This window comes from Trametes versicolor (assembly GCF_000271585.1).
Source record: "Trametes versicolor FP-101664 SS1 unplaced genomic scaffold TRAVEscaffold_9, whole genome shotgun sequence".
Classification (NCBI taxonomy): domain Eukaryota; kingdom Fungi; phylum Basidiomycota; class Agaricomycetes; order Polyporales; family Polyporaceae; genus Trametes; species Trametes versicolor.
The window spans coordinates 1,154,474-1,179,788 of record NW_007360329.1 but is presented as its reverse complement, the minus strand read 5'-3'; the positions used below and the strand labels follow the sequence as shown (position 1 = coordinate 1,179,788).

At 58.6% G+C, this 25,315-nt stretch overlaps 11 protein-coding genes across 11 annotated transcripts; 8 read left to right on the top strand and 3 right to left on the bottom strand.

The window, feature by feature from the left end:
- Positions 1 to 1,975: 1,975 nt before the first annotated feature.
- Positions 1,976 to 2,203, top strand: TRAVEDRAFT_99213 (uncharacterized protein; the record flags this gene model as incomplete). The annotated part of the gene is made up of 1 exon (XM_008043263.1): positions 1,976 to 2,203. A coding segment is annotated over one exon (228 nt), but the record flags the coding sequence as incomplete, so codon positions are not given.
- A 2,069-nt stretch (positions 2,204 to 4,272) lies between these two features.
- TRAVEDRAFT_66090 (uncharacterized protein) lies at positions 4,273 to 5,515 on the top strand (the record flags this gene model as incomplete). The annotated part of the gene is made up of 1 exon (XM_008043262.1): positions 4,273 to 5,515. The coding sequence occupies one exon, from the start codon at positions 4,273 to 4,275 to the stop codon at positions 5,269 to 5,271; it is 999 nt and encodes a 332-aa protein (XP_008041453.1). The 3' UTR covers positions 5,272 to 5,515.
- Positions 5,516 to 5,572: 57 nt separating this feature from the next.
- TRAVEDRAFT_50295 (uncharacterized protein) lies at positions 5,573 to 6,460 on the bottom strand (the record flags this gene model as incomplete). The annotated part of the gene is made up of 6 exons (XM_008042926.1): positions 5,573 to 5,595; positions 5,720 to 5,774; positions 5,833 to 5,920; positions 6,069 to 6,145; positions 6,200 to 6,303; positions 6,355 to 6,460. 6 exons carry the CDS (start codon positions 6,458 to 6,460, stop codon positions 5,573 to 5,575), a joined length of 453 nt encoding a protein of 150 aa, XP_008041117.1.
- Positions 6,461 to 6,565: 105 nt separating this feature from the next.
- Positions 6,566 to 7,641, top strand: TRAVEDRAFT_50294 (uncharacterized protein; the record flags this gene model as incomplete). Its single annotated transcript, XM_008042925.1, has 2 exons — positions 6,566 to 7,070; positions 7,448 to 7,641. The coding sequence occupies 2 exons, from the start codon at positions 6,566 to 6,568 to the stop codon at positions 7,639 to 7,641; spliced, it is 699 nt and encodes a 232-aa protein (XP_008041116.1).
- A 131-nt stretch (positions 7,642 to 7,772) lies between these two features.
- TRAVEDRAFT_50293 (uncharacterized protein) lies at positions 7,773 to 9,749 on the bottom strand (the record flags this gene model as incomplete). Its single annotated transcript, XM_008042924.1, has 6 exons — positions 7,773 to 7,896; positions 7,948 to 8,406; positions 8,459 to 8,481; positions 8,538 to 8,911; positions 8,985 to 9,489; positions 9,687 to 9,749. 6 exons carry the CDS (start codon positions 9,747 to 9,749, stop codon positions 7,773 to 7,775), a joined length of 1,548 nt encoding a protein of 515 aa, XP_008041115.1.
- Positions 9,750 to 10,464: 715 nt separating this feature from the next.
- On the top strand, positions 10,465 to 11,562 carry TRAVEDRAFT_50292 (uncharacterized protein; the record flags this gene model as incomplete). The annotated part of the gene is made up of 2 exons (XM_008042923.1): positions 10,465 to 10,532; positions 10,581 to 11,562. 2 exons carry the CDS (start codon positions 10,465 to 10,467, stop codon positions 11,560 to 11,562), a joined length of 1,050 nt encoding a protein of 349 aa, XP_008041114.1.
- Positions 11,563 to 11,907: 345 nt separating this feature from the next.
- TRAVEDRAFT_129723 (uncharacterized protein) lies at positions 11,908 to 13,294 on the bottom strand (the record flags this gene model as incomplete). Its single annotated transcript, XM_008043261.1, has 2 exons — positions 11,908 to 12,276; positions 12,350 to 13,294. 2 exons carry the CDS (start codon positions 13,292 to 13,294, stop codon positions 11,908 to 11,910), a joined length of 1,314 nt encoding a protein of 437 aa, XP_008041452.1.
- Positions 13,295 to 16,997: 3,703 nt separating this feature from the next.
- Positions 16,998 to 18,261, top strand: TRAVEDRAFT_22245 (S-adenosyl-L-methionine-dependent methyltransferase; the record flags this gene model as incomplete). The annotated part of the gene is made up of 5 exons (XM_008042689.1): positions 16,998 to 17,046; positions 17,106 to 17,175; positions 17,299 to 17,501; positions 17,565 to 17,650; positions 17,770 to 18,261. The coding sequence occupies 5 exons, from the start codon at positions 16,998 to 17,000 to the stop codon at positions 18,259 to 18,261; spliced, it is 900 nt and encodes a 299-aa protein (XP_008040880.1).
- Positions 18,262 to 19,508: 1,247 nt separating this feature from the next.
- Positions 19,509 to 20,271, top strand: TRAVEDRAFT_22244 (uncharacterized protein; the record flags this gene model as incomplete). Its single annotated transcript, XM_008042688.1, has 2 exons — positions 19,509 to 20,010; positions 20,081 to 20,271. The coding sequence occupies 2 exons, from the start codon at positions 19,509 to 19,511 to the stop codon at positions 20,269 to 20,271; spliced, it is 693 nt and encodes a 230-aa protein (XP_008040879.1).
- Positions 20,272 to 21,349: 1,078 nt separating this feature from the next.
- Positions 21,350 to 23,172, top strand: TRAVEDRAFT_22243 (uncharacterized protein; the record flags this gene model as incomplete). Its single annotated transcript, XM_008042687.1, has 2 exons — positions 21,350 to 21,595; positions 21,658 to 23,172. The coding sequence occupies 2 exons, from the start codon at positions 21,350 to 21,352 to the stop codon at positions 23,170 to 23,172; spliced, it is 1,761 nt and encodes a 586-aa protein (XP_008040878.1).
- A 970-nt stretch (positions 23,173 to 24,142) lies between these two features.
- Positions 24,143 to 25,315, top strand: TRAVEDRAFT_22242 (uncharacterized protein; the record flags this gene model as incomplete). Its single annotated transcript, XM_008042686.1, has 2 exons — positions 24,143 to 24,361; positions 24,452 to 25,315. The coding sequence occupies 2 exons, from the start codon at positions 24,143 to 24,145 to the stop codon at positions 25,313 to 25,315; spliced, it is 1,083 nt and encodes a 360-aa protein (XP_008040877.1).

The window sequence follows — 25,315 nt, the reverse complement described above, 5'->3', positions numbered from 1 at the left end:
AGACTGACAGAAGTCATTCAAAGAATAAGCACTCTAAGACCCGCGCTCCTCCTCCACCACCACCACCACCGGTGGCAGAAAAGCTGCCTGTCATCTCACGACCGCCGGGTCAGGCAGGCCGCAACGTAAACGGATATGTGCTGCAGGATGCCATGGGGCTTGAGTAGGACCGCAAGACATACGAGGCAATTCTTGTAAGCACTTACCACTCATGAGGCGTTGTGTGCCATAACAATGCACTGTTGCAGCGCAAAACCCATGCTTTTGCCCAAACTAAACTCGACACGACCAAACCGTATGGCAGACAAGATCCAGCAGCAATAGTTGTGGTTGTCAATTCTGTAAGTCGTTTTTTGATGCATATATGCGCGTGTCGGAGCCCATTGGCGTTGCTGGTTCAACAGGTTGTCGCTAAATTCGCCTCTGCCCTGGCGGCTTACGAGTTCGGGTGGCCGGTACACGACATGCTCAAGCAGTACCTCGTCAACGCCAAGGATCGCAAGTTGTCTGCAAATGCCGCTGACGACGAACTATCGAGTCGGAGTAGCTCCCCTGAGCCTGATAGTACACCCGCACCACCCCGCCAGGCCGGTGGACCTCCTCGGGCTTCAAGACGGATTGCCACCATGCAAGGGCTGACACAAAAGGACACCGGGAGCAAAGCTCATCTGCCTACCATCAAGATTCCACCGTATAAGCGGCAAGACGTCTACAATGGCAATGCCGGTATGTTCACGAGGCCGAGACCCGCGTTATTGCTGATATATGCTCATACTTGGCACAGATGCAAGCAGCGACGAGGATACAGATGCAGTGGACGATGCGGAACACTCAAAGCCGCCTCGTATGCGCCGGCTCCGGCGTGATTCCGATTATCAGCAGGAAGACGGTGGCACCGGGCTTGATGGGCCCGCCGAAACGCCCGTTGTAGAAGATAGTCCACCACCGTCGGTCGAGCAGGTCGCTATACAAGAGTTGCGGGACTTGATCGACGCCATCCAGGCTACTGTAAACGGTCTCAAGCAGCCCGAGTCAAAGGCAGGAAATGCGCTTCAGGAGCAGCTTCGAAAGCTGCGCATCATGTACTATGAGGTGAGTGTGATTACACGCATCCCATGGTAAATCTGTCTCATATATGCGCGCATGTAGCGAGCTAAGCAACACGCTGAGCCGGAAGATCGTGCGGGACAGCCGGATGACTATGGGCGGGAGCGCAGCGCCAGCGTTCCCAGCCCCGCAATTCAAAAGGCAGGACCCCAACCATGGGTACGTCCATTGTACCTTTTGCTTTACACGACCACACGGGATGTCAATGACATGTCTGTCATAGCCGATGTCATCCCCTGGCCAAGGCACCCCAGGGTCACCCTTTCCGAAGCCGCTCCAGCCTATATACCGCGCACCCTCGGTCGAGTCCAAAGAGTACGACATCCGTGCTCAACTCGCTGCTGAGCGCGCGGACGAGGAGAACGCGACGGCACTCTCGCCCGATCAATGCCCCCAGATGGGGTGTAAACATCGCATGCCCAATGATCCGAAGTCAGACCCAACGCTCTCTCGGCTCCTCAAGAAGCGCTTGGAGGTCCTCGTGGATAGTTACGGACAGAGCAATGCTCAACTCATGGTTCTCAACGCCGAGATCTGCGCCCGCATCTCCTATCATGCCGAAGTGGACGTCGCACGCGAGGAAGGCTGGCCCCTGTCCCTAGACCCCGAACTGATCTCCACACGTGTCCTCCGCCTTCAAGCTACTCTCCAGGACATCGTCGATAAACCCTCGAGCGCATACATGTGGCAGATGCTCACCCGTGCTTACACCCCTCAGCTCACCCTCAAGATCATCGCCAGTCTCTTCGACAACAACCCGAGTCACCCACGCCTTGCGGAGCTAACGACAAGTCTTCGTGTTGGATAGTAAGTCGTTATGATAGCTTGGTGCGATGTCCTCACACTAACATCTCTGACACATCTTAGCTACGGCGAGGTCGGCGAGGCGATTATCATGAGTGCTGTCGAACGCCTCTTTCCGCGACACATCTTGCAAGATGGGGATTTCCGGCCTTTCTCTGCAAAAGGATTCACACAGCTCATTCTCGCGCCCGAGGCGGCACTGATGCTCATCGCTGAAGACCGCACAATCACGCTCGCAGAAGCGCGGCAAGTTGCGTTGTCAAGCTCCATGTATGGATACTTTCGGTTCCCATACGACACGGAGGATGGGTCAGCAACAGGCACTGCGTCAGCCTACGATGTCGTACGGAACAACTTCCGCAGTGAGATGAATGCTCGTAAGGTGCGACGGTCTCAACGCTGAGGCTACCACAACACGCTCATCATTGTATACATTCAGCCCCCCGCAAACAGGCAGGACGGTGTGAAGGCTCGCCCGCTGACTATTCCCGCTGGTACCGCCATCCCGGCACGTGTAGCCTCTACACCGCCCATCGCCGGATCGTCAAAAACCGGTGCTAATAACCCGTCGACGAAGCGCAAGGTCACTGCGCACGCTCCCGCCAAAGGACGGGTCACCCGAGGTTCCACTGCGCGGGCCGCTGGCGAAATGGGAACTCAGTTGCTCACAGAGGGAGATTTTCCGGAGGTGAGTCACTGTGGTCTCTGAGTGGAATGTCATCCTCACGCCCTTATCCTCAGCCGTCCCCGCCCAAGAAGGCCCGCAAGACCAACCACACCAGGGCAAGATAAGGGCGAAGTTAACGACCGCAACTCAGCTCTGCTTGGCCTGTCTGTCTCGCGAACATCTCGTCGATGCACCGGCAACTTTATCTCGCCTATCGCCCGCTCGTCCTCAGGCTTCATCGTTTGCGCTCTGAGCTTGTCTCGTGTCCTCCTACTCCTGCTCTCTCGCTTGCACACCTTCCGCTTGCCGGCATCTCTCAGTCGCCTGTGCCTGTCTCTTGCCCGCTTTGCCACCTGAACCTCTCGTCTACTTTGCAGCCTGCGCCTCTGGTTTCTCTCGCTCGCCTTCGTTTCAGACCGTCTCCTCTGCAAATCATTCAATAGGTTGTTCGCTTTCGCTCCGTTCCGCCCTGTTTCCACATCAAAAGGTGCCTCTTGGCCGTTCTAATATTTACAAATGCCCACTGCTCTCGTAGTACGACCCTCGCGACTCCCGTTCAATGTTCTGTATCGCCCCAGTACCTAAAAATGAATATGCAGCTTCGACCGTGCAGCGCGAGCGTTGGATGGACATTCGTCGACTATGTATGCATTTCTGAACTCCGCTGAACTCTAATGTGTCGCGTCCACGTCACCGCCTCTTCTCACTTCCTCGCTTGTCCCTCTTCCACAACCTCAACCTGCTAGATCTCCCTCTCGTCTCATCTTCTCTGGAATCACCCATGCGACAGTCTCCTCTGCATGTCTCAACTTGCAGCGATGTAAATCTCTGCAAGATCCACTCGGATCCGGAATGCATACGCCACACCCCAGAGGTTCGCCAACACAGACAACCTGCACTCGCGCGTAAGTCTGTCGCCTGTTTCTTCGTGCAGCACCCTTCTCGCCCACCTTGTTCTGGATCGATCTTGTACCCGTTCACCCTACCGAATGCAGGAACAAGATCATCAGCGCATGCGACATGTACGGCAGACAACTGACCTTTGGTAGGGTAGCGCTTGTTGGAACGAGTGGTGGGCGCCTGTGCCCGCACTCGGGGTCTCCGGTGTCCGGGGTCCTCCCTGGACGCCAGCATGCGGCCACACTGTAGATACAGACTCTCTTTGTACCGCCATCTACTCGCTTTACCCACTTGCTGCTTGTCTGCCAGCTTGTTGTCTGATATCTGCTCGATATCTCCATCGACTTAGTGCACCAGTTCCGACAGGTTATGAGCCCTGTCCCGCTGGATTAACCCTAAAGCTCAAAACTGGTGCTGTCTTCCTTTTCTCTCTTTCCACTGCTTGCTTTCCTCTCTCTTCATTCTCAAACTCAGTCCTCCAACTGAGCTCATCCTCTCCTTTCCATTCCCCCACTGCTTGAGGTTATTTCCTTGAGCAGCTACTCCCTTCTGTGCCACCTCCACTTCCCTCTGAGGTGCCACGTCGCTGCGCGCCGAATTAAGCGCCCATACCTTCCTTTTTCGGACGCCGCCTAAGCGCCCAATCATCGTCCACCCTCCTTGCTCTTTCCATCATGCACTCCTCTGCCGACCTCTCCAAGATCAAGGCTGATCTTGCCCACGCCATCACAAGCTTTCCCCCTACGAGCCAGCTCGATGGCAGCAACTGGGGGCTCTACTCGACGGAGGTGGAGATGTCGATGTTCACGGTGGACGAGGTCTGGGACCACATGCTAGGCAAGTCCGTCCGTCCGTCTCCCAACTCTGCCGTCCTGTCCCGTGAAGCGGAGATCAAGGCCTGGGACACGGTTGAGGGCCTCGCGTTCCTCTTCCTCTGGCGCACGATCAAGGACGTTGCCATCAGGGCTGCCCACGTCAAGAAGAGTACCCCGGTTGCGTCCATCTGGGCCAGCCTGAAGGCGGTGTACGAGAAGGACACCCGCTCTCGCCGCTTTGAGCTCAAGCGTGCACTCTACAACCCTGTCCATGACACCACCAAGCCGGTCAGCGAGTACATCCACGCGATTGTGCAGGCGAGTGAGTCGTTGACCGCCCTTGGACACGCTCCTCCCTCCGTCGACGTTGTGGACTCCATCATCATGCACCTTGACACCTCGCACCCCCAGTGGCGACTCGTCCGCAACCTCCTCACCACCCGCACGTCTGACCCCTCCCTCGACGAAATCCGGAGCATCCTCGTCGAGCATGAGAACATGGAGAGGTTGGACGAGAAGGCTGAGGCTGGAGCTGGTGAGTCGTCCGTGCTCTACGCTGGCGGGAAGGGGAAGGGGAAGGGGAAGGACAAGAGGTCGAAGAAGAAGCGTTCCCCTATGCCCGCGTACTCCGAGTCGGACTCCGATCATGGCGGTCAGTCGTCTTCTGGTACGGATGATCAGTCGTTCTCTTGGCTCAATCCCAGAGACCCTGCCCGGGACTGTCACCGCTGCGGTCGACGTGGTCACCTCGCTCGCTTCTGCATGTTTGACATGCCAGCTGAGGTCAGGGACAGGATTGCGCAGGCTCGACGTGCCGGCAAGAAGGCCTTCCACACCTCCCTCAGCTCTTTGGGCGGCGATGGCCTGGACGACAACGTTGCTGGCGCAGCCATTGACTCAGACTCGGATAGCGACTCTGGCGACTCGTACTCCGCCACCCAGGAGCACCGCGCGCTTCGCAAGCGCATTCAGGCGTAGGGTCAGTGGGAGGTCAGTGGGAGCATGGGTTGTTTGACATTGTGGTTTGTTTTTTGTCTGTTTCACTTCTGTGCTCGTGTGCTCCCCTCGTTGCGGTCTTTTGGCGAGTGGGAGTGTTGGAACGAGTGGTGGGCGCCTGTGCCCGCACTCGGGGTCTCCGGTGTCCGGGGTCCTCCCTGGACGCCAGCATGCGGCCACACTGTAGATACAGACTCTCTTTGTACCGCCATCTACTCGCTTTACCCACTTGCTGCTTGTCTGCCAGCTTGTTGTCTGATATCTGCTCGATATCTCCATCGACTTAGTGCACCAGTTCCGACAGCGCTTGGAGAGGCGGTCACAAATCCAACGGATGGCGTACAGAGACACGAGCCCGGTGATTCCGAAGGCGGCGTCGGGCGAGAACTCAGCGCCACATTAGAAGGGGGAGAACGAACGTAACACGTACTGTAGCGGGTGATCCAGCTGAAGATCGGGAAGAGACTCGTCACATAGTCGACCGCCTACGGATAAGAGTGATGAGCGCGAAGAGGGAACGGAAGAGCAAAGCCGGTGACGTACTCGACGAGTAGGATTTTGCGCAAGGTTCTCAGCCCAGTCCCGCGACGAAATGACAGGGATATCCTCGTCCGAGGACCCAATAATATGCCTACACGTTCTCTTGAGCTTGGAGAGCATGGCTGCACTTACGGGGGAGAGGGATGGTATCAGGCTTCGCTGTCCATCCCCGCTTTCATCTCTAGCTCCGGTGAGTCCGGATGAGGGCGGCTGCATATGGGAATGAGCTAGATACTCACATATCCTCGAGTCCTTGCAGAATGGCAGGCATGGTGGTGTCGACGACGGGGGAGGGAGTCGAGACGTGATTGAACACCTGTAGGAAGTTGTAAAGAAATGACCTGTTCGTTGATGACGAGGGCGTACATACAGATCCGTGGGTCGCGATGTCTACGCTGTCGGCTGGCATTCGCCCGAGCGACGGTCCTTGCAGCAAACACCGTCGCACCGCCGCGGATAGGGAGGACGCCAAGACTGATCATCAACCTGAAAGAGAGGTAACCAGGAGCTCATCGCCATCGGCACTCTTCGGCGCGTACCCTGCCACAGGTTCCTTCTCGCGCTCCGCCCCGCAGTCCAAGTCCGGCGTGCGCTCGCCCGCGTCCGGCCTCTTCAGCGCCGTCGTCGTCATCGTCGCGCTCTACGGCCTCACCCCGCGTTCTTCTGGATCCCGTCCGCCACGCTCTCCGTGGTGATCGTGCACGCCGTCACGGACCTCGTCGCATCCCCGCGGCACATGTACTCCTTCTGGTGCATGTCCCCCGTCGAGCTCGTCATCTGGGTCGGGTCTGTACTCGTCGCCGTGTTCGCGACGATTGAGGACGGGATCTCCACGTCCGTTGCCGCGTCGCTCGCGCTGCTCCTCGTGCGCCTCGCGCGCCCGCGCGGGCACTTCCTCGGGCGCGTCACGCTGCACAACACGAACGAGTCCAGCTCGCGCGACGTGTACATCCCGCTGAGCCCGAACAAGTTCTTGATGAACAAACATGTGGTGTATCCGCCGTCGCCCGGCATGGTCGTGTATCGCTTCGAGGAGAGTTTCTTGTACCCGAACTCGTCGCTCGTGAACGACGCGATCGTGGACTTCGCGAAGGCGCACACGCACCGCGGGCGCGACACGACTGGGGTCAAGTATGGGGTCCGCCCGTGGAACGACCCAGGCAAGAACAGCGAGGTCGAGGACAACGCTGAGAAGCCGCTGCTGCGCGCCGTCGTGATGGCGTTTCTCGACAGCTTGCGAGGTCCGTATGTAAATGTAGCATAATAAATTTTATTCGCGAATATATTCGGGCGTGATCCATCGGTGGCGTGCACGACACTTTCCGCGAGTGTTTTGAACATGTCAATACACTGTTTTTTACAATGTTTTCGTCAGTTGGGAACAGCTCGGACCACCGTTCAGAACACCTCGCCCAATAGCGTCCGAAACACCTATAAAAATCGTTGTAGAAGCTGTTGTACACGCCGGGAGCAGGTGTGCAAAACACTGAGATATGCACACATGAGGTGTTCTGCACATTTATTCTCGACACCGCCCAAAAATGTCCGGAACACCTCTTTCAGCCGTTCCTTCGTAGCTGTGCCCAACACCTCTAAAAAATGTGGATCCTTCCCACAGTGTACAGCGCACATGCGCCCTCGCCTGGCACCCTCGCGCCCCTCCCCGTGCTCGCGCTGCTCCCATGCCCGACCCCAGTGCGCGCGCACACGTCCAACCACGACGCGCGTACTCGTACTCACCTGCGCATCTCCCCAACACCTGTCCCCGCTCTATCCCCCCACTTCGCGCGCGCCCGCGCGCCCCCCACGTAGCATCGCCGTACATCCTCCGCCTCACACCGTCGGTTACTGGGGCATGGCGGCGAAGAGACGGCGGTGACCTCAATCCATGCCCCGGTCGATTCCATCCTTTGTGTAGGCCTGTAGTGATATTAGTACGCAGTCTAATAGATCCACTGTAGAGCACATACCTTGCACACCGCTTGCGAACGCTTCACGTACCATTTATTGAAGTCCTGCTTGGTGCCGGTTGGGTTGTGCTTCGCCCAGACAATGGCACACGCCTCCCTGTATGAAGATATGAGTAAGGCGGGTGGGTGACTGATCGAGCAGACGTACTTGGGTTTAAGCTTGACGTCGTCGCGCGGCAGAGGCGGCCACACAGCGACTGCCTTCCCTTTAGCACGGGCCCGTTCCGGCTTGACGTGGGCCGTTTCAGCCTCAGCCCTTGTCGCAGAGGTCGTCGCGGCGGTGGTTGCAGCGGTCGTCGCGGCGGTCGTCACAGAGGTCGTCACAGAGGTCGTCGCGGCGGTCGTCACCGAGGTGGGCACAGTGGTGGCCGCGGCGGTCGTCACAGAGGTGGGCACAGTGGTGGCCGCGGCGGTCGTCACAGAGGTGGGCACAGCGCTGGCCGAGGCAGCGGTGGTCGTGGCCTTTGTGGTGGTCACGGTGGTGTTTGCGGCGGCATTTGTGGTCGTAGTGGTTGTAGTAGTAGCCGGGGCCTTGCCTGCAGATTGTCCCGGGGCGGTCGTTGGCTCTTCCACGGCGGGCCCGTCGCTCTCGCCCCACATGTTGGCACTGTAGAAACGCATGGGTTAGCTGGCTCGGACGGCTGAAGTGAGGTACTTACAAGGGGTTCGGCACACATAACTCCTACCGAGGGGCGTAAGTCGGGCCAGCGGAGTGACTGTGGAGGATACGTAGCTCACCTCATCGGACTTATCGTCCAGGGAGGGCGAGGGTATGGTGGGGGATATAGCGGGTGACGGTCGAGAGCTCGTGGCGGACGACGCGCCGGAGGGCGTGTTGCCATCAACGGACAGACCACGCGTGACGGAGGCGTCGGTTTTGACCGAGAGTCGGGGTTTTTTGGATGACGGTCCTGCTGAGGTCGAGACTTCCAAGGCTTCCTCGGCCCGACGTTTTTGATGGGCTGGAGAGGGGACCTCCGCGGCTACGTCGGACATGGTGTACATTGCCTGGTCGAAGAACTGCCCCACCGCTTGTGCACCCTTGACGTCCTGGTCGTCGTCGTCGCAGTCATCCTCGTCGCTTGACTCAGCATCTTCTGCGTTGCTGCTCTCTGCGGAGAAGTGCCCATGTCAGATGGGGGCCTGGAACATGGCGCGGTGGCGTGGGGCGGTGCTCGTCCATACCTTCGGTGTGATCAAAGTTCTCCTTCTCCCTGCGCTTCCGATTTTTCTTCGAGTTATTCTTGCGCTGCTGCTTCTTCTTCGCTTCGCACTTGGCGGCTTTGCGCTTCTGTCGGTTCGCGAGGTACTGTATATGTTTCTTTCTCCATTGAGAGTAGTTATCTGATGCGATCTGCTCGGCCCACCAGCCGGCTTCGCAGTACTGTAAGACAGGGTGCCGCGCGTTCATTAACGCATGGTAGCGTTCCTTCACCCAGGGGTTGGCGTCCCGGTTCCAGGTCTTTGGTGCCATCTTCACAGACCAGAGGTAAACACAGAACTCGTAAAACGTCTTGCGCATGCCGGTGGCCTCGAATCCGGTGGCGATGACGCCCTCGTGGTTGCTGATGTAGCCCATACTCACGTTAATGCCCTGCGCGGCGCGTGTCGGACCTCGCTGGACGGCAACCCCGGGCTTCTGGACACGCGTGTTCGCGCGTTTCCACTCATGCTTGTACCAATAGGGGACCTGCGAAAGATTAGATTGTGAGATCGTGTTGTCTATGAACCAAACCTTTGGATAATCTCGGCGAAGTTTGGGTGGGATTGCGGGTACCAGGCCCGGCGGCCCTGGGGCAAATGATGGGGGTCCGAGTCCGTGGGTTGGGGTAGATGCATATGCACCTGTAAGACGCATTTGTGAGCTATATCAGTGGCACCGCGCACTGTGATGATCGACTCGCCTGGCATGGGGAGCGGCACGCAGTATGGAGTCGGGGTGCTGGGCATAGTTGGGGCCTGCGATCTGCGATGCACGAAGGATGTGCGTTAGTGCAAGTAGTCTGACATAGTGCGCATATACCCACTGGATTTGCGACCTGCAGATAGTAAGTATTTGTGCAGGACTGTCACAACCGCACTCACTCGATTTGGGCGGCGTATCGTAGAGCGTTGTCGCGCTGTTGAAGCAGGTCGGCAGTTGTGCTGGGCCCCGGAGTCACGGGGGTCGCAATTGGTATATGAAATGCCGGCGATGGGGTATTGGGCGCGTACTCGGCGCGATGAAAGATCGTATGTGCCGGATGGGTGAATGAGGCATTGCGGCTTATATTACTGGCCTCATTCTGTTCAAATGACCTCGGGATATCCCCACCGCGGTCGTTTGCAAATTGATGAGGCCCTGTGAATTGCATGGGAGAGCCGAGCGAGGCATGGGAGTTAGTCTCTCTATCGTGTGCAAGAGCCTCATTTGGGAGAGAAAAAAGTTCACTGGGGAGTGAGGGTATCAGAGCCATTGGGGTATCTGGTTTTTACAGGGAGGAGGGGGGGGAAGGAGAGGGGAGAGGGAAAGAGACGAGGACAAGTCTCTGGAGGTCCGCGCGAGTGAAGCGCGTCGTGCGCGATGTAATCACGTGATGAGAACGAGGGTGAAGAGACACGTCCCAAAGCGGACGCGTCCAAAGCCTCTGCCACTTACGCTCACACCACGACCACTCCTCCCGCTATGTTCACAAACAAATCCGCTGCAAGATCGCAGGAGAAGGAGACACAGGTTGAGGAGATGCAGACCATGTGAGTTTCCTACCGCTTTCGCCCAGGTGGATAAACTAACCAGTGCAGGCCTCTTGACGACGAGTTCCTCCACGTCGACTTCCTCACGCACGCGCATACAATCGCTACAAATGGCGATAGGCCTCGCGACGCGCACACAGCGGACTTAGTCACCTCTCTGCTAGCCGTCGCCCGCCTCTCTGCTCGTATCGCCTGTGAGCTCACCTGGGACCAGATCAGCGCGGACAACAAGGGGATACTGATTGCGCGCCGCGACATGAGTCGCATCATCCGAGACTACGACACTCAGATGGAGCGCACTATTGCAGGTGGCGAAGCTCGCCACCTGCACGTCCACGGTCCTATGCCAGCCCCGGCCGTGCTCAACATGTCCCAGCTCATCGACAGCGGGGCTTCCTCTGTGGAGACTGTGTCTCACTGGACTACGGAGCCTATGACCAAGCTGCTCAAGGACGCCCTCTTTGACCGTCTCAAGGTGCCACTGTTCACGCTGCTCAAGGAGTCTCTGCACGACCCGCTGCTCAAAGCTCTCACTGCCGATCTGTACTCTGACCTCTTGGGCCAACTGCGAGCTCTGCTTCAGGAAGGCCTGGCCGAACCTCTCGTGGCCAGCGTGGCTCCTCGTGTGGTAGAGAAGGCGAAGGCCGACATGGACTCGCTTATGAGAGACTACCGGACGGAGGTTGGACACGAAGCGGATGCGCTAGAAAAGCGGGAGCGCATGCTGAAGTCGCGCGAGATGGCCCTCGCGCGTGAGGCGGATCGAGGCTGCGACTGCCCAGTCGACCACGACTTCAACTGCAACAACACCAGCGACCACGACCGCACCCTCGAGCGTGACGTCTCCAACACCTTTTACCGCGAAGTTGCCCTGGACGTAGTCCGCGACCGTAAAGCGAGCAGCGGAGGCCGCGTCGCCCGCATTGCCAACTCACAGCAGGTTCAAAACGGGGCCGGCGGTTCGCGCGGGACGAGGGACGAGAACGACGCACACGCGCGCGATCGCAGCAAGCGCACACGCACAAACTGATGAGGGACGAGGACGACGCGCGCGCGCGCGACCGCAGCAATGCACGAACTGACTTGGGCGTGCGGTTGGGGGCCGGCGGTGCGGGGCAGTGCGCAGGTGGTGCGCTGGTTGCGAGCGGACCACGGGGGATGGCAGATCGACAGCGCGCGGGAGCGGATGAAGCGCATGAGCGGCGGACATATGGGAGAATGGCAACTGGTATGGGATAGGCAGACGTCCGCAAGGCTGAGAGTAGATACGGAATACATGTATGATAGCGTGAATGGGAATGGGGTGGCAACCGGTACAAATCCAAAAGGTGTGCATATAGCCAGAGCGAACGAGAACAGAAAAGAAAAATGTGTGCTAGATGTCGTCGTCGTCATCATCGTCGTCGTCATCCTCCTCAATACCACCAAGCACTGCAACCTCCAAACCGGGTTTTTCTACAACAAAATAACGATCAGCATATAACGTCCCCGTGGGGTCGCGCGCGCGTTCCTCGGCCGTCGTAGGCAACGGCACCATGCCGACTGCGGACACTATCTCCTTGACGTCGATGATCCTGCGGGAAAGATCTCCACGGTGGAGGCAGGCGAGCAGAACGCCGAACGTCTCGCGTGCGATGGTGGGGTCGGGGGAGGAGAATTCGGAAACCATAGCAAAGTTGTGGACAACGTCATGGATGTCGTACTGGAAATAATACATGACCTCGACGAACCGGGTCTGCGTGAGCTGGGGAGGTCGCACCGCATTTGCATGATTAGTACTCGCTGATCGCAGTGCAGGAACATTGGCGTACCTTGACCATGCGCGCGCGTCGCGGGAACAGCCCGCGCTCCTCGCGGGCCACCTCGAGCCATGCGCTGCGTGCAATCTGCCCGTTCGGGAGCCGGAGGCGAGCCCAACGCTGTACAGATGGTCTCCAGCGCGGGTCGATGATGACTGCGTGCTCCGCCAGCAGCGCGAGGATGGCGTCCTGCTCGAGCTGGTGAGTGAGATTGTGAGGGCTCCGCTCCTGGCGACGAAGAAGGCGGAAGCCGTCGCCGAGGTCGACAGATCCGCGCGGTGGGATGTCGGCGGGAGCGAGGGAGGGGTACAACGACATGAGGGCATTAACCTGGCATCGCGCGAGGGCGCGCTCGGAGACGTTGGCGTATGGCGTGACATGTTGCTTCATTTCGCGTGTGATATTTCCAATATAATTCTCCATCGCCCACTGGCTGTAGAGGCTCCCGGGTCCGGCGCGGTATGCCTCGGGCGCCATGTGCATGGACGCGTGGACACTGGGGCGTACGAAGTGCATGCGGTCCGGGCGGCGTTTGCAGTATAGGGTCTCAAACTCTTCGGCGTGCTCGACGAGACGCTGGCGCGCGATGCGGAGCTGGTCGACATGGATCTCGTACTGGAGAAGAATGCGTATGGCGAAGACAAGTTTGCAGAAGTGGATGTAGTACATGGGGAGGAGCAGATGACGTAGAAAGCCAGGAAGGAAACCCCAGTTGTACAGCGAGAACTCCCAGGCCTTGTAGCCGCTGGAAATCTTCTCGGCGGGGTTGCGTGGTGGACGTCCGAACGAGCCCGGCAGGTAGCGCGTCGAGTCCGCGACTAGCTTCCCGTGCTCGCGCCACACGTCCTTGTCGCGCAAGCAGGCGAAGTCCCAGAAATCCCGGTCGTCCGTGCCGTCGCAGTGGAGAGTGCCACGCATGAGGTTGATGAAGAGATCAGTGAGGTTGAGGGTGACGAGATGCATGAGATCGGCGGGAAAGCAGAGAGGGACAGGAAGAGTGCGAGGGAGGCCATTGAATATGGAGGGTTTACCGATGCCAGTGTTGAGACGATTGCGGACGTACGCGGCTTCTGAGCGCGAGTCGATGACGACGGCAAGAGCTTCATTGTATCGTTGCACTGTCGTACGGGAGGATGGCAGCGGCGCCCGAAGGCTGTGGTCAGGATGGTCAGATCCGACGACGTGGTAGTCGTTGGGTTTCTGAGTTACCGGATAATACGTGTTGCCCGCCTGCTTGAAGCGGCTCCGCATGCCGCAGTAGAGGCGGCAGCCATACGCGCCCTGGTGGCCGACGAGACCGTTGAGGTAGGTCATGCCGGGGCCGTCAGCGGTTGCGAAGAGGAGGTAGGGGTGTGAGTCGAATGTGCGACCTGTGTCAGCATCCCAAATCTTGAGCCCGTCGCGCTGCAGAGCGGCCAGATGGAAAAGACCGGGAAAGAGAAAGGAGTCGACGTTCTTCGGCTTGCGCGGACCCGGGATGACGCCGCCAGGGAGGACGTAGCGCTTCTTGTAGCGCGCACCCGGCGGTAGGTCGTACAGGACCCATACGTAGAACCAAGTGTCGCTGCGCTTCGAGGCGTAGAGTTGCGCGCCGTCGATCGAGAACATGAGAACGGTGTCGTCGTCTGTGATCCGTCCTTGCGCGACCTCGTTGAGGTAGTCGGTACCCCAGTAAACGTCGTCGAGCACCTTGGCGCTGTTAGGGTCCGCGCGCAGCTGATTCCGGATGGCGGTGGTGCGAGTCGCGCGGTGGCGCATCAACCGCGCATTCTCAGGGGACGCCCACATCGCCTGAATCTGTGGCCCGAGCGGGAATGTGTGGAAGCGGCGGCGCGGGACCTTCTTGCCACGCGCGAGATGCCATGCGTCGTAGCGAGCCTCACCACACAGGTGACAGGTGTCGTAGTCGACGAAGGGGCCGGTGAAAGCCAGACAGGAGTTGACGCACATGTCCGTGAGGATTGCATGGACACCGGAGACACGGCCGACGAGCTTCTTGACCTGGTCGTAGGTCGGGATCTCGTCGGGCGAGTACTGCGAGTGGAGTTCCATGAACGCGTCGCGATTGTCCGTATAGTTCCCCTCTGAAGAATCACCGCGCGCAATAAACATGCGCAGCCCGGCGCGCTCGTGAGGCGAGATGTACTCGACGGCCTGGCGTGGTGTTGTCATGCGGGCCAGCGTCTCGGCGTCCAGACTGGAAGATGCGAGGTCGGCCTGGCGAAGCGCCTGGATGAATGCCTGCGCCTCGCGTGATTCGCGGCGGTGGACCTCCTGCGGAACGTCAGGTTCCTCGAGGTGCCCTTGCTCGGGCTCGGGCTCGATGGGTTCGACTAGCTCTGGTTCGACGGGCGACCGGGGACCCTCCGGCTGGGGCAAGGGTTCGGGCGAGGGGCGCGGCGACAACACGAGGGGGCTCGGTGGGTCGTCGTCGTCACTGTTGTCTCTCACATGCGCGGGGTCGTCATCTTCATCGTCGGACGGCTCATCGACGTCCGCAGGTGTGCCAGCGCGTGCGCCCTGCGGAGGACCCTGCGGAAATCATTGAGCGAATGCAATCCGGCAAGTAAATAAACCTACCTGAGGGATGCCGCCTGCGGGACCAGCCTGCGCGAGGTCGTACGCGGCCATGAATCCAGCAACGCCGTCGCGATAGCGAGCATGACAGCGGTACTTCCAGTCGGGTACTTGGCGCCATACGCTGCCGCAATGCTTCCAGCAGTTGCACCAACTGTGTCCCGGTTGCAGCGCGTCGTCCTGGTGTGGGTTGTCGGCCATAGCACAGTATAGCAAGATGTAGAAGTGAACGAGGGGAGTCGGGGCTGTTGGGTACACAGCGAGCGGGCAGAGAGACTATATACATGTTCGTTATCATAGTTTGCGAAGTCCGAGCGAGCCCTATTTACAGTGTCTGCAGCCGGTGGAAAGAAAAGCTAGAAAAAGGCAGTCATAGAAGGGGCCGAAGTGAAACGAAGTGAAAGTGAGAGAAGGAATGTCCGAAAAGCGAGCTCGAGTGACAAACCCACGATCTCGCCTGACAAACCGGGCTCGATTTAGCGCCTGCAGTTACCATATCAGGCATTCGATCCACCAGGACGCATTTAGATCGCTCTTATTCCGGATAGATCTTTTTAGTTCGAATTGGATCATGTCGATTCTCACTGGGCTTCAGACATCACCTCCACGAGCGGACACCAGCAATGTCCGAATGCAGCGGCAAGAGGTCTCTTTTGGGACACGAAGATGTCAGTTATTCAAATCCCGCGCCGTCTTCCATTCGGGCTCCTACATAAGGCTTCCATCGGGGCTGTCTTCCCCCATCGCCCCTCTTCCTCTTACCCTCTCCCTCGCTCGCGCTGTAAACCTGCCTCGGCGATCCCGATCGCATTTTGTCGAATTCCTAGTGCAACTCTGCGCGAGACCCACTCATTGCCAGTGTTCATCGCCTGGTCGACTTCGCGTACGTCCGCTCCTCTGCTCGCTTGAAACATCGCACTAACATGTCCAACAGTTGGCTATATGCGGCTAAACCGAAGCTAGCACGATAGGATATGCAGTTTAGTGGTATGCGAGTGTTACCTTCCTTTGCTAAGTCCGGTTTTTTGGGTTTTCAACTCAGCTTACATATAACGAACAGGCTGTATGCACGGCATTTAAAGCAGCAACGACTTTACTCTACGATCAGGAACTTCGGTGCGCCATGATTCCCTCTTACCTGCGGAATTTCGACTTACTACGCTCCATAGCCTGCGCGGTATGTCTTATGCGTGATCTACGTAAGTTTACGACTTCCTTGAGATGCTTTCTATGTATTAACTATCTTTTTCTCCGTGCTTTCTCTTAGTTCCCAATCTCCACGCTCTCCCCAAGCCCCACATGGATCCCACTGCAGATATCTCCGATCGCGCGGTATTCGAGCGTGTGCCCGGGCCAGGTCAGTGTTCTTTGTAGTATATTTATTCTACGGTCTGCATTCTGTATCAGTACGCCGCAATAAAATACTGCTTGCTTTCATCATGGATGTTGTGTCCGCACGTTTCGGGAACGCTCGAATGGGAATATCATTTCTTTTTTAAAACATATATTGCTGCAAGCACGCAGGAGTACATGGGAGTACTTGCAAACAGCGCGATCGCCTGCAAGGGCCGCGAGCGCTCCTGGGGTTTGGGAGCTCTCCCGGAGGTTTGCCGAAACAGGGCGAAACCTCCCACACCATGTCCTCGTAACGGGAGCGATCGCGGGGTTTGGGAGCGCTCCCAAGCGCTCCCGAGTGCTTGCGAGTGTCTGTCGGTTTCGCTGATGGAAACGACGTTAAGTTCTAGACGCCCGCACTGCATGGGCAGATTAGATAGACGCTCAAGCGAGCCAATCAGAAACTGCGGGGTCGGACGTAAGCCTCGCATCCTCCTCTGCCATCGGCCTCCATGTCCGATTTCAACTCACATCTTGACCGCCGAGCGCAACATCTAAATGGCTCAGGGCTGTGTTGAAAGCCGTATGTTGGCAAAGCGATAGAAATCTGCCTTCTCGCGATGCGTACATGCAGCGTTTCGCCTGGCAGCACTCCATAAGTACTACCACTATATTATGGTGAGACCCCCATGCCTCATTGTTACCGTAGTCATCCAACGCTCGACTCAACTCACACGGTGATACGCCGCCCAGAATGGCAACGTTCGGAAAGACAACATTCAACGCGGCCAAGTACGCGACCAGTGAGTCCACCGCTCGTAATCCTCAGGGCAAACACGACTGACTACCCGTTGCTGTATAGGCCGCCTCACCTATCCCCGTGCGCTGTATGACTTCGTCTTCAAGTTTCATGAGCATGCCAAGGGTGCAAGGTGGGACACAACCGTCGACATCGGCTGCGGCACGGGTACGTCTGCAGGCCCCCCTGCCTCATCAGGCCGCCCGTTGTCTTTCCTACTCGTGGTGCCATATGGGCTGACTGCTGAACGTTGAAGATCTGGCGGCCAGGCGACGGTCGAGCTCACGCGGTTCCAGTGCATAATCGGCGTGGACCTGAGCGCGCGCATGATCAAACAAGCACGGGAGAACGTGAAGTTGCGACTCGCGGGGCTCGACTTGTCCTCACCGGTCGAGTTCGTGCAGGCTTCCGCTGAGGCCCTCCCTGTTGAGCAAGGAAGCGTCGATTTCATAGTCGCGGGTGCGTTTGTCCGTTCAGTGACAGCTACGAACCAGTTTACATTCAACTCATCCTAGTTTATAGCCCAGGCATACCATTGGTTTAACTGGAACAAGGTTTGGCCAGAGGTCGCACGAGCCTTGCGCAAGGACGGAACTTTTGCCGCCTGGGTACGCCTTCCACGTTTCTATTTATGCCAACATTTTAGAGTGGCATTTTAGAGTGGCATCTGCACTCGCACGCCGCTGCACCATTATCAGTCTGACCCTTACATCCTTGAATACTGCAGGGATACTCGGGATTCCGCCTCTCGGGCTTTCCCTCCGCGACACCCCTCATCAACGACTACCGGCAGGGCAGCGACCCCGTCAACTCGCTTGGGCCCTACTGGGAGCGCCCCGGGAGCACCATCCTCGACGGGCACCTCGTCGCCGTGCCAGACCCGCGCGAGGCCCTACCCAGCCAGTTCAACAGCGAATTCGAGCGCATATATTTCACCGCCCCGCACTACCCGGACCTGGCGGGGGCGCGCCCGGTGGTCCTGCGCAAGGCCCTGACGTGGACGGAGCTGCTGGGGTTCCTCCGCACATGGAGCCCGCTGCACACATTCCACGAGGCGCACCCGGCGGACCTCGAGCGCGCAGATGGGGATATTGCGGTGCGGTTCTGGAGGAGGCTGAAGGAAGAGGTTGGGCGCGCGGAGGGCAAGGAGGTGCCGAAGGACGAGGATGTCGTGAACATCAAGTGGCCGATGGCGCTGCTCCTCGCGCGGAAGGCTTAGACGCTCCACCAGAGTTCGGACCTTGTGAGTACCTTGTGGTTTCGACGCCACAGTGGCAGCAGTTGTCTGTACATGTTGGTCTACCTTCTGTTTGACTATGCTCCGTCTGCATCCCGTCCTCGCGCACGTCTGGCTCGTACATCGTGTTTCGGCTCGTACCATCTGTATTTCATTGAGCGGCCGCACGATGTTCCACGCGACGATCGTGCTGGAGTCCAGGCTTTATGAGAACGCGTTCTGCCCGCCAGTTCTTCCCAGCGTTCCTTGATCGCCGTTTTGGCGCGGTGCTTCTCCGTCCAAACCTTCCAGCGCTCCCGTAACACTACCTTCACCGGCAGATCGAGGCCCGACAGTCCATGTCCGCGCACGTCCGCACCTTTCGCAATGTCCGTCGCAGTCACCGGCAGATCGAGGCCCCGCCGTTATATGACCGACTCTCCCACTCTTATTCGCCGGCGACGAGTTCGAGACTCGTCGGACCACGATCGATCCCCTTCGGCTCATGTCTTTGCAACCCCAATGGGCGCGGTGGCGGTGCTGCCCGCTCAGCACTCTAAACAGTGTCGGTCTGTCGCGGACGCTACGACGGTTGGGTCGTGTTCAGACGACTTGCGTGTTTCGTGCTGTTTCGTGCTGCGGAATACACGAGAAATCACAGGCAAGGGGCAGCTGAGAGAGGGGCAAAGACGGCTAAGCGTGGGCGCGGGATCAAGGTTGGACCTGGTTGGTCATGCGGATTCTGAGGATCAGCGTTCCCCGAAAGGAGGGCGCGTTCTTGTGCACTTCCCCCAACGGGTTTGGCGTAGTAGCACGCGGTCGTGCGACAACATTGCATTTTTTTCCTGGCGCTGAGGCAGGCGCGGGCGAACGAAGGTAGTGCGTGCGGGGGACTGCGCGTCTCAGACAAAGACGAGAGAGGGGCTCCGTGGTGTTTCGCGGCGAGGGCGGTCATGGGGAGGTTTGGAGGAGAGCGGTGGCGTCGCTGCGATCGGGGCAGAGTGACGCGGGGCAAGAGGCTTATCCGGATGCGGGCAGCAGCATGCCGCAATAGGCAGGCAGGATATGTCTGGGAGGAGCGGCGGACTGTCAGCTGCCGAGCGCGTTTCTCGAACGCCAATCCCTCCCATGTGCGCCGATCCGTTTATAATCCCCGCGTGGTCCTGCGCGAGTCCCGGACGCGCTCTCTGCCCTCATCCGCCCCGTCGCCGTTGCTGCCGCCGCCTAGCTAGCCCCGCACACTCCCCGCCATGCTCGCAGCGACCACCCCCCTCCGGACCGCGCGCCTCGCGGCCCTCTTCCTCACCTTCGCGTTCGGCGTGATCGGCTTCGCGACGGGCATTAACGCGCTCGTGAAGTCAAACGACCAAAAGGACCTCGTCAAGAACCAGGCGCCGCTCGGCGCGGTCGTCACCATCGACACCGGCGACGTCTTCAAGGTCGGCTGCGTCGTGACCGCCGTCTGCGCCGCGCTGGCGGCGCTCTCCCTCGCCTCCCTCGTCCTCCTGCTCTTCACGCGCCCCGCGAAGAGCGGCGCGGCGCTCTCGACGCGCACGCTGCCGCTCCAGGGCGGGCTGTTCGCGTTCCTCACGCTCTGGCTGTTCGCCGCGTTGGTCGCGATGACGGACTTTGTCGCGAACAGGGAGGCGAAGGTGACCGCGTTCATCGGGACCCTCCAGCTGCAGCCCGCCGTGATCAAGACGGTCGAGGCGCAGCTCGGCGTGACGTCCGTGTACCGCGAGATCGACTACCGTGCGTGTTCGCGCCGCTTGTTCGGCCCTTCTCCGAAATGACGTGGTTCTGACCCACCGGCGGGTTCTAGTCAGGCTTGCCGTCATCCTGCCGTGGATTGCGTTCCTCTTCGGCGCGATCTCGACCGCGTTGTCTTTCGCTGCCGCGCGGCGTGCGCGTCACGTATCGGCTGCTCCGGTTTCGGCTCCAGTTGCCGCGTCGGAACCTGCGCCCAGCTTCAAGGGCAAGAATGAAGCGAACGTCGAGCAGGTGCAGGTGTAGAGTTGGGAAATCCCACTACCAGGTCTGTACTGTCGAACGTCTGTGGCAATGACCGTCCACTCATCAGCATTCTGCGCAGATGATCCATGTCTACATACCCACCGCTCACGAACACCGTATGGTTCTTCACGCACTACTACCCACACACTCCTCAGCATACCACGACCTATTGACGGCATTAGTACGATTGTATTGTTGCACCTAATCTTGGCAGAGCTGAAAATTCTCTTGTATCCATAATAGCAGCTGTGAGTAGTTGACTAGTGAGAAGCGAGACGCTAAAATGCCCCTGAGGGCGTGCAATGTCAGCAACTAAACGTCACGGTGCTAAGGCGTCGATGCTATCGCGCTCACCCTCAACGTATGCATGTGGACGTAAGCTTGCGCATGACTTTCAGGCCTAGGCCTGCTATGAAGCACAGGAGGAAGTACTTACTTGTGACGTTGGATATCGTTGTCGTATCTGAACAAGCAGGCTGCACCGTTTGGCGCCCAGCCACTGGACCCGGGCGTCTCTCGCCCTAAGCCTTGGCGAGAGGTACGCATCGTTTATTCTTGCTTTCTCTCTCGCTCGCGTATTCGCTCACTCCGCAGTTACATGGGCACTCAAGTCTCCAAGCTTTAGGAGCATACGTGAGATATGGGACGTGCTTGCGCGATGCTTTGTGCTCGCTGCGGTGCTCGCTAAGTTTGCGCTCATCCCAATATTGGTGCTGGCGGGCCACTGCGGCAACACGTTGCCCTCGATTTCGAACTCATAGACGTGCCGGGTCCAAGCTGACTGTCCGCAGGATTTTGGGTTCCTGTTTTCAAGATTGGATGCACCAAGTGCGTCAGGTAAGGTTGTGCGCGGCAGGACGATCCGGGTGGCCCAACACTGCCCGTGAATGGCATGGGCCACTGGGCTCTCGCGGGGGGTCCACGCGCTGTTTGCGGGCACGGAGCATATAAGGCTCTGGTCTCCCCACTTCAGGCCTGCTCAACCGCCACTCCGCCCCCGCTCCAAAAAAGTACGTCCATATGCTCGAGCTGCGAAAATCATTACTGATCAAGAACTCCTCTGACAGGCTCGCCGACGATGGATCCCTCAACTTCCGTAGTGCACCGCGCGCTCGCGGTCGACGAGATCCTCACATTGATCATGGGCTCGCTCTTCTCGTTCAGGTTTCGTACTCTGGCATCGCTCGCGAGGACGTGCAAGATGCTGAACGAGGCAGCCATACCCCTGCTCTGGCAGACTCTCTACAGCCTCTCGCCGCTCTTGCGGCTGCTTCCGCCCGGTGCAGTAACAGAAGGCCGTGATGAGCAGGATAGAATTATACTCGTAAGTCCCTGATATCGGCCGCTGCAAAACACGCATTGACCGACTGGGGGCATCCATTACAGATCGTCGCCCAACAAAGCAATCTCGACTGGACGCGGTTCGATCACTACGCACGCCATGTACATGACCTCCACCGGTCCTCCCCGGCCGACTTCTCAGCCGATTCTCTGGCTGTCCTTTTCGCCCTCCACCCTCCCGCCCAGCCGCCCCTCCCGCAGCTCCGCACCCTCAACTGGGTTGGATCCCTCGAGGAGCACTCCTGTCTCGTCCGGTACCTCCTCACGCCGACCCTCAAATGTCTAAGGTTCGATTCATTCGATATCCCGGAGAGCGACGTGATATCGCTCATGGAGGATGTGCGTGCGGTGTGCCGGGGTCTCAAGTGCCTCGTGCTTCATTTCAAGACGCGCGACGGCCCCATGTGTCGCATCCCGGACGTGCTCAAGTCCGCATGTATCTCCCCAGACTGGCTCAACGTGTCTCTCCTGCCGCTCCTCCGCGACTTGCCGGAGCTCCAGACGTACAAAGCCATATGGAACATGACTGCACCCCGTGTCGAAGCATTGGCCATGCTCCCCCAGCTCACGACGCTGCACTTGTCCTTCGACTTTGGCGCCATCGAAGCAGTGACTGCTCGCCTCCCCGTCCCGCAGGATGTCCCGTTCTTCCCTGCACTGAAGACGTTGTTTCTCGCTGTAGACGAGTTGGATGAACACGCGAACGTGTTCCTTGGCGCCATACAGAGCCCCGCCCTCCAGGTACTAGTGCTCTACGCCGAAAAGCAGCCCACCGCCGCCGAACTTCACGACAGCCTCGCCGTTATCGCGCGCGCGCCGTACCGCTACTCGCTAACGACCCTACAACTGGACACTCCAGTATATGACCATGGGGGCATGGGGTTCGACGTTGGCGACGCCATCTACCCCCTTTACGCCCTCCCCGGCATCCGCACCCTTATATTCCGCGGCTTCATAATCTCCGCTGGCCCAGACACGCTCCGCGATATCGCACACGCCTGGCCAAAGCTCGAGGTCCTCGCACTGTGCTGTATCCCCCTGCCACAGCCGATGAGCGGTGTACCGCGCGTCACTCTCGCCGACCTCGTGCCCTTCGCGCTCCAGTGCCCGCGTCTGCGCGCACTGGCTCTGGAGATCCACGACGCTACGGTTCCGGACGCGGCGGCGATCGCCCAGCTGCTGCCCACCCCATCGCGCCACGCGCTGCAGATCCTGGCCGTGCACAACGCCCCAGACGTGGATGCGCACCAGGCGGCGGCCTTTTTGGCACGCTTGTTCCCCGAGCTACGGGACTTGAGACACTCATCTTCCGCAGACTTCATCGCGGGCTTTGAGATCGTTTGGGTGAGGATACGTCCCGACTATGACTGGATGAGGATACAGCATGACTACCAGGACAAGTGGGCGATGGTGGACGATCTCCTCGCGGGCAGGGCGACGGCCCTGCCCGATGAGCCCTTGGATCGGCACGACGTACGGGATATGCAGTGTGCAGAGGTTCGGCCATTTGTCGTCCGTCCGCGTTACTTTTTCTCCTTCGACGCGATACTTGATATGTAGGGCAGAGGGCATGTGCCGGTCGCCCCATCGTTCGACCACAGTAGCTCCTCGAGAACCTTGAAGTGTAGTGTTTGCTCACTGAACTATCGCATCGTATTCATTTTATTCTAGTACATACTTACTCGACATTTCCACACTAGCATCATTGTTGACTGAGTCGGTGACGATTTTTAGACATTTTTAACGGACAGGACCTTAAATATTGGAAGCTCAGCTAGTATATCCATATGTGCCCCTCTTTATAATCTAATGAAGATCGTGCCGATCACTTTTGTCCGGAGCGACAGTCTTTGTGTGCCAGCCTGAGCCATAACTGCCACCGTAGTGTTCACTCTTACGCTCGCTTTACTCCGCTTACCACTTCAGGACATGCTTTCCAACACCTCATCCGGTGCGTACATGTGCAGCCTGTGTAGCAAGGCTGAGGTATAGTACGTACCGGTACACGGTGCAGGCCGTAAGTTCTTGTTGAAAGTCACATGAGTCGCCATAGCTCTACTAGTCTGAGTTTTACTGTCTCACTTAACCCCCATTCTTCAGATACACTCAATCCTCCGGGATTGAAGAGCCTACTTGAGATATGGGCCCTGCTACTGCGATGTTTTGCCTGCGGTGCAGCGCCCACTCACCCCATACTCATTGACATGCCACCAGCAGTAGTGGATCCGGCCACTGCGATGACGACTCGCCCCTGGTTTCGCACTCGTAGATGCGCTGGGTCCAAGCTGACCGCTCGAATTATTTGAAATCTTCAAGTCCAGCCGCACAGTGCCTCGCGCGGCGGGACTTGGTGCGCGCCCTGTCCAAAATGGTGGCGTCAACACCGCCCGCCCCGCGCATTGTATGGGCCACAGGACATTTTCGGTGGGTTCACGCGTGGTGCGCATCCAAAAAATATATAAGGCCGGGGCTTCCTTTGTATCCTTCACCATTTGCATTAACACCTTGACAAACTCGACGACCCGCTGCAATGGACCCCTCGACTTTCGTGGAGCATCGCTGCTTCCTGCTTTGCGAAACTTTCGAACTCATCCTCGACTGGCTCCCGCTGTCCCAGAGGGAGCGCACTCTCGCGTCGCTTGCGGCGACGTGCAAAGCGCTGAACCAGGCATCCACACCCGCACTGTGGCACTCTCTCGACAGCCTCAGACCGCTCTTGAAGCTGCTTCCGTCCAATTCATGGAACAAAGTCCGTGAGAGCCTGGTCGCTTTCCCTTCCTTGTGAGTTCCCGTACCGGTCACTCCATTCCGCACGTCGACTGATCAGAGACCCTCACAGAGACTAGTTGATTGCGTCGAGCCTGTCGACTGGACGCGGTTCAAATACTACGCCCGCTATGTGCGGCGTCTCAACTGGGACCACCCATCGGACATGTATGCCTACCCCCTGCATGAGCTGCTTGATCATCATCTCCCTGCCAACCCGCTCCTGCCGCAACTCCGCACCCTCGTTTTCCACGACAGCTATCCCTACTTCACCTTGGTCCGTTTCTTCCTTACACCAACTCTCGAGCGCCTCAAGATTAAAGCGCACGCTATCTATGAGCCTGACGTCGTATCGCTCATGAACGAAGTGGTTGCCAACCACAAGAACCTCCGATACCTTTCCCTTGATTTGCGCCGCGATGACGGTAGTGTTTTGAGGGGGGGCTTCGTCTTCAGCAGGCGCCTGGCAGCCCCCACGGACGCAGAGGCTAGCGCCCTTATGTCGCTCTTCCGCGCGTTGCCGGATCTCCAGGTGTACCACGGCCTTCTCAACATGTCCGCCGCTCGCACAGAAGCACTCGCCGCGCTCCCCAGGCTCGCGACGGTACACATTGACATCACACGGGCCGAGGTCAAAACGGTGGCCGCGGCCGCTCGCCTCCGAGTCCGCGACCCGTATGCTGGTCTGTGGTTCGCCTCGCTCACGTCGCTGTCCCTCTCCCTTGACCGGCTGGACGTGGACACGGAGACTTTCCTCGGCGCCATACAGAGCCCCGGCCTGCAGAAGCTGATGATCGACTTCGAGGAGCAGCCTGCCGCCGCCGAGCTTCGCAACAGGCTCGCCGTTACCGCGCGGGCGCGGGGGGTACTGCGATGGCTATCTGCATTGCGGATCTCGGCTGGATGGGGAGGGGAGGATGTACGGCCAGGAGAATAA